This window comes from Trifolium pratense, linkage group LG4 (genome assembly GCF_020283565.1).
Source record: "Trifolium pratense cultivar HEN17-A07 linkage group LG4, ARS_RC_1.1, whole genome shotgun sequence".
Taxonomy (NCBI): Eukaryota; Viridiplantae; Streptophyta; class Magnoliopsida; order Fabales; family Fabaceae; genus Trifolium; species Trifolium pratense.
In genome coordinates, this window is record NC_060062.1 from 4469312 (window position 1) to 4474249 (window position 4938).

At 32.0% G+C, this 4938-nt stretch overlaps 1 protein-coding gene across 1 annotated transcript; it reads right to left on the minus strand.

Annotated features, from left to right (window-relative positions):
• Positions 1 to 483: 483 nt before the first annotated feature.
• LOC123921907 (protein MANNAN SYNTHESIS-RELATED 1-like) lies at positions 484 to 4262 on the minus strand. The gene is made up of 6 exons (XM_045974623.1): positions 3892 to 4262; positions 3034 to 3172; positions 2852 to 2922; positions 2369 to 2454; positions 1402 to 1984; positions 484 to 1030 (listed from the first exon to the last, which is right to left on the minus strand). Exons 1-6 carry the CDS (start codon positions 3991 to 3993, stop codon positions 752 to 754), a joined length of 1260 nt encoding a protein of 419 aa, XP_045830579.1. The 5' UTR covers positions 3994 to 4262; the 3' UTR covers positions 484 to 751.
• Between the last annotated feature and the right edge of the window lie 676 nt (positions 4263 to 4938).

A 4938-nucleotide genomic window follows, 5' to 3' on the forward strand; every position in this document is an offset into this window, starting at 1 on the left:
GAGTTGAATAGCCATTTTTTTACGAGTTTATAGCTTTTGTTACAAGTTTATTGTGTTTTTTTTATAAACTACTTCAAGTAATGTTTGAGAGATATAAAGTGCTGAATTCGATATCCACCCACGAACATTCTAACAAATATTAACAATTAACTTTGATAGTTTAAAGAAAAACATTACTTCAAAGACTAAAACTATAATCAAGCCTTAAAATTTAGATGTTATATTTGATCCAAATAGAGTCACTACAACATAAATAAATATCATCCTACTTATTGTTTTCTACATAAAAATAAACATCATACTCGGTTATTTTGTATTTGCGCCTTTTTCACTTTTACCGGAGACATTCCTATTCGAGACAGACGAATGCATAAAAATCTTTCAAAGATTTATATTTTACAAGGATACAATCTAGGACACTCTATAAGTCAACCCCATATAGGGATGAATATTTGCCTATTAAAATATAAAACATGCAATAAATAGCCAAAGTCAATGAATGCATTGCATTATCAATTGTTTCACTCATTAAGAACAAGAATTAAGGGGCAGCCATAATTTTACAAGACAAATATGTGAACAGAAAGCCCTGTGTACATACAATGTTAAATGACAAAATTTCAATCTAATGAACACTTCGACTCTCCTTTTTCGCTGAAAATTTCATACAAATCTGCAAACAGAAGACCTTAGGCCCTTAAAAAACTGAAACTCCACAAATGGAATGTTTACATTGGCAACCAACAAACTACTAACAGTAACAAGAATATGCAAAGTGATTTTTCTTCGAGATATAAGGGGATAAGAAACTTGTGGCTGAAGCCGATGAACCTGAAATTTCAGACGGAACCAATATTTGCGTTTTACCAGAACCAATCCTCTTACCAGCTACGTTTGCGTATAATAGACCTGAAATTGCTGGTACGAAAACATCACTCTCGGTACTGATGTAAAAGTCAATCACATTCTCTAATTCAGAATCTTGAGAATCTAGGAACTTTGCCTTCTTATCCGCCGGCATGATGGATTCCTGCAACAATTTTAAAATGAAATGAGAGATATATTACACTTTTAGTATGAAAAATGCATAAAAGATTGTAGGGTGTGGACTATTCCGATGTGAAAAGAAAGTATGTGTGTGCAGGATTTTGATTGCCTGCCATCGCAAACTCACATTCACGGAGCAGCACATTAGTGGTCGTTCGATGAGATCAGTTTGCGTACAAAGTAAGCAGATTTTGATTTTTTTTAAAAAAAAAACTCTAAAATACTGAGCTTCAAATCTGGACTATCCGTTCTCGAATCAACAACCATCGAAGTGCAAACTGCGTGAATGCGTGTGCATGTGTGTGTATGTGTGTGAGAGAGAGAGAGATGAAGAAATAAGAATAAATATCTCACCTTTGTGTAAGTTTTAGGAAACAAGTCCTTAAGAGAATCAAGGCTATCATCCCACCTTGACTGTGTAACATAAATTGTGGTATCCTTATCGATACCAATCTTCCTCAAAAACACGGCAATCTCTTGTGCGTTGAAGCAGCTTTTCTCACCTTCACTACCATCATTTCCTTGGCAACCCTTCTTGTTCAACATCTCAACTCTCAAATCAACAGCTATAAATTGACCATCTGATTTTCGGCTTAAAGTTCTAAGTCTTTCAACCATTGAGTCAACAACGTCATGCATTTCTGGTTGCAACTCCAAACTTCCATACATTGCTAAGCATGCAATAGAATCAGTGTCACCTTTTTTCCCCGACTTTTTCATGTTTATTGAAGGAAAGTAAGTCGCTAGTCTTACGTTTCCCTTTGATCTGTAAATTGGTTCGACGTGTCTAGCTATGTAATCTTCAGTAACCCGATTAGGGACCTTCACAGCAGCAATTGTCTTAGTTGTTACTTCAGAAGGAAGATCCTTTACCACTTTGACCACTCCTTCCATGCTTTTCGTGAACACATCGATATCATAGATGTCCTCAAAATTCCTGAGATATCAATTACATTAGGTACTACCCACAAGTATTTCAGCGAGTATTCAGAGTGGAGATTAATTTCGATACACTATTAGTGTAAAACTTTTTACACTGTCAACCAATCACAAGTCAAATTTTGTATGACTTTTAAGGTAGATATGACTAAAGTTAAATATTTTTAGTGATAGAACAATTATGATCGATTGACAATATATTTTTTTTTACACAGTTGTGTATAAATTAAATCATTCAGAGTAACACTGATTGCAAATTAGGTTCAATTATGAACATCAGATTAAAACATTTTCAAATTAAGCTATATTATTAGAATAAGAGAAGCCGTAATCATCGACACTTTTCTCTTTTATACTGCGAATATTCAGAGTCAGAACTAACCTCTTGTCACCAGGTTGGCTTCCTCTGATGTCAGGGATCACAAGTGTTGCCCCGAGACTTCTAGCCACAAGTACTGCATCTGCTATCTGGACAAGAAGCAAATCAGTGACGAAAGAAGATATAGTGAGACGGAATATGAAGGAAAGTGTGGAAAATAAGAAATGAAAATAACTTCAGCTTTACAATACTTCACTTGCTAAAGGAGCACATCACGCATATCTATAATATTCTAGCGACAAAAATTATCAATCTTATCGTATACTTAGTATGTCTTTGGCTCTACGGTGACAAAAATTTATTTTGAATGACTTGATTTTGCCTAAAATTGAGTTCAGTGCAAAAGCTTCAAGTTTAAATCATTTTTGGAGGAAAAATCAATTCTACTCGAAAACATTTAAACATACAAGTATCTTACATGACTAATACCTACACAAATTCTCATTCTCGTTTCAATAAGTCAAGAACTACGGTTGAATCGTTTACCTGAGATATGTGGTACTCAGGGCCATTTGTTAATGAAAATGTAACAAACCCCTCCGTCTGCTCCACTTCATCTGCACACCATTGCCAAAATATGAATTAACATTGACAGAAAGACCGACGCATATGACCAGTACACGATTTAAGTTCCTTGACAATTTTCAAAACTTAAAATTCTAATTTACCTCCAGATGGCTTAACCCAACACGGTTTTAACTCGTCAGCATCTCCCTTCCAAAGCCCTATATTCTTTCTTACATGTGTAGTATCAATCCTTACACTTTCGTATGCTACATCTTCTGTTGATCCGGGAAATTTATTATCCTTGTAAAACAAAAAGAAAGACAAATAAAATTAATAAATTGAAACTTATATCAAAATATTAGAAGACTAATAAAAATAAATTTGCATCAGAAAATTAATAAACCTCTTTAGCGTCTCAACTCATACAACTGGACTACCCCGAATTCGGCGACACATGAATAACAACAATTGGCTGCTAAACAGCCAAAACATTAGATTTTCTCACCAAATCAGAACAACTTCCTTGTCCGAAAAGTCCAGACATGGAAGCATTATTACATGTTTCTTAATTCATGTCCTCACACAAATCAATCAATAATTTCACTATCCAAAAAACATAATCTATAATCACTGCTCATACATCATCCCTTATAATCATCATTTCAATGAAAAATCATCATGAACCATAAGCAATTAATATCTCCTAGTATATAAACTAAGGATCTAGCATTTCTACAAGCTTCAAGATGCATACACACAAAAAATGGGATTTTTGTTGACCATTGAAAGTTGAAATTCATTTTCTATATAATTCCAGATCCCTCTAAATAAACTCCTGTGAGTAAACTTTGTTCATAACCAAAAAAAAAAAAAAAAATTGAAAGCGAAAAAAAAAAAAAGAAGCTAAAGTAAGAAGACCCTTTGACAGATTCACATAGACAGCATCAAAATGATTCATAAGAACAAAGAAAAAAGTCAAAAAATTGAAACTTTAGATTAAAATGAAAAATGGGTCTTACTTGAATAGAATCAAAATGGTCCCTTTTAATCATATGGATAAGCATGACAAACATTGTGATAGTGAGAATACCAGCAACTACTTGTCTTAAATCAAACCCCATTTCTTCTTTAGGTATTCAGAATCACACAGAAGAAAGAAGAAACAATCTTTGAGTTGAACCAATCAAACTCGGAAAAAAAAAATTGAAACTTGTGAAAGAGTAAAATGAATGAAGATGAAAGACAAACACAAACCAATGTATTATACTGTCTGAGACACTAAGCACCGACACTTTCACTGACAATGATGTGCTTCCTAATATCCTACCTGGATTTTCATTTCCTATAGTATTTTTTTACTCTCATTTTTTACCAGTACTAAATTGAAGGAGAAATAAGAAATGGAAGAAATTTCTCATTTTAGTCTTGGAAAGTGGTTCGTAAAAAAAAATCTTGGAAAATGATGCTCAAATTATTCTGTAATTAATATTAAAAAAATTGATTTTAAATTATTTTTTACTGTTTTTAAAATAAAATGACATCGGTAAAATTGAACAGAAAAAAAAAAGCATAAGCTAAAAACTATAAACTAATTAAATTTCTTTATCGAATTAAACTATAAACTAATAAAAATAAGTTATAAACTATCAAACAAGTTTTTTTTATCCATAAGACCTTATAATTATAAGGTACTCCTTCCTCCTTAATTATACGGTATGAATTTAAAAAAAAAAAAAAAGGTTTATCACTATATATAAGACAATTAACTTGCATTGAAATATGAAAAAATAACATTAAATATAAAGACTAATCAGTAAAAATCTCACACAAGTCAAACAAAATTATTGATCCAACAATTTTTCTTAATAGTTGTATTTTTTTTTTTAAGGTTCTTATATTTATGGACAGATAGAGTATAAAATTTGTACCAAAAAAAAATTATAAGGTATAAATTCAAAATATGATGTTGCTAAAACATAGCCTTACTTAGCTCATGTCGAGAACAATTTTTGGTAGAAACAATTTTTTATCGGAGTTTACTTATCTTATAGTTAAAGTTTAGATTA

What these genes read in the sequence shown, in the direction of transcription:
- LOC123921907 (XM_045974623.1), bottom strand. Translation starts at nt 3,993, where the DNA reads ATGGGGTTTGATTTAAGACAAGTAGTTGCTGGTATTCTCACTATCACA. An exon ending in TTGGGTTAAGCCATCTGGAG is followed by an intron (nt 2,923 to 3,033) that starts GTAAATTAGAAT and finishes AATGGTGTGCAG; the next exon opens with ATGAAGTGGAGCAGACGGAG. An exon ending in CTGAGTACCACATATCTCAG is followed by an intron (nt 2,455 to 2,851) that starts GTAAACGATTCA and finishes CTTCTTGTCCAG; the next exon opens with ATAGCAGATGCAGTACTTGT.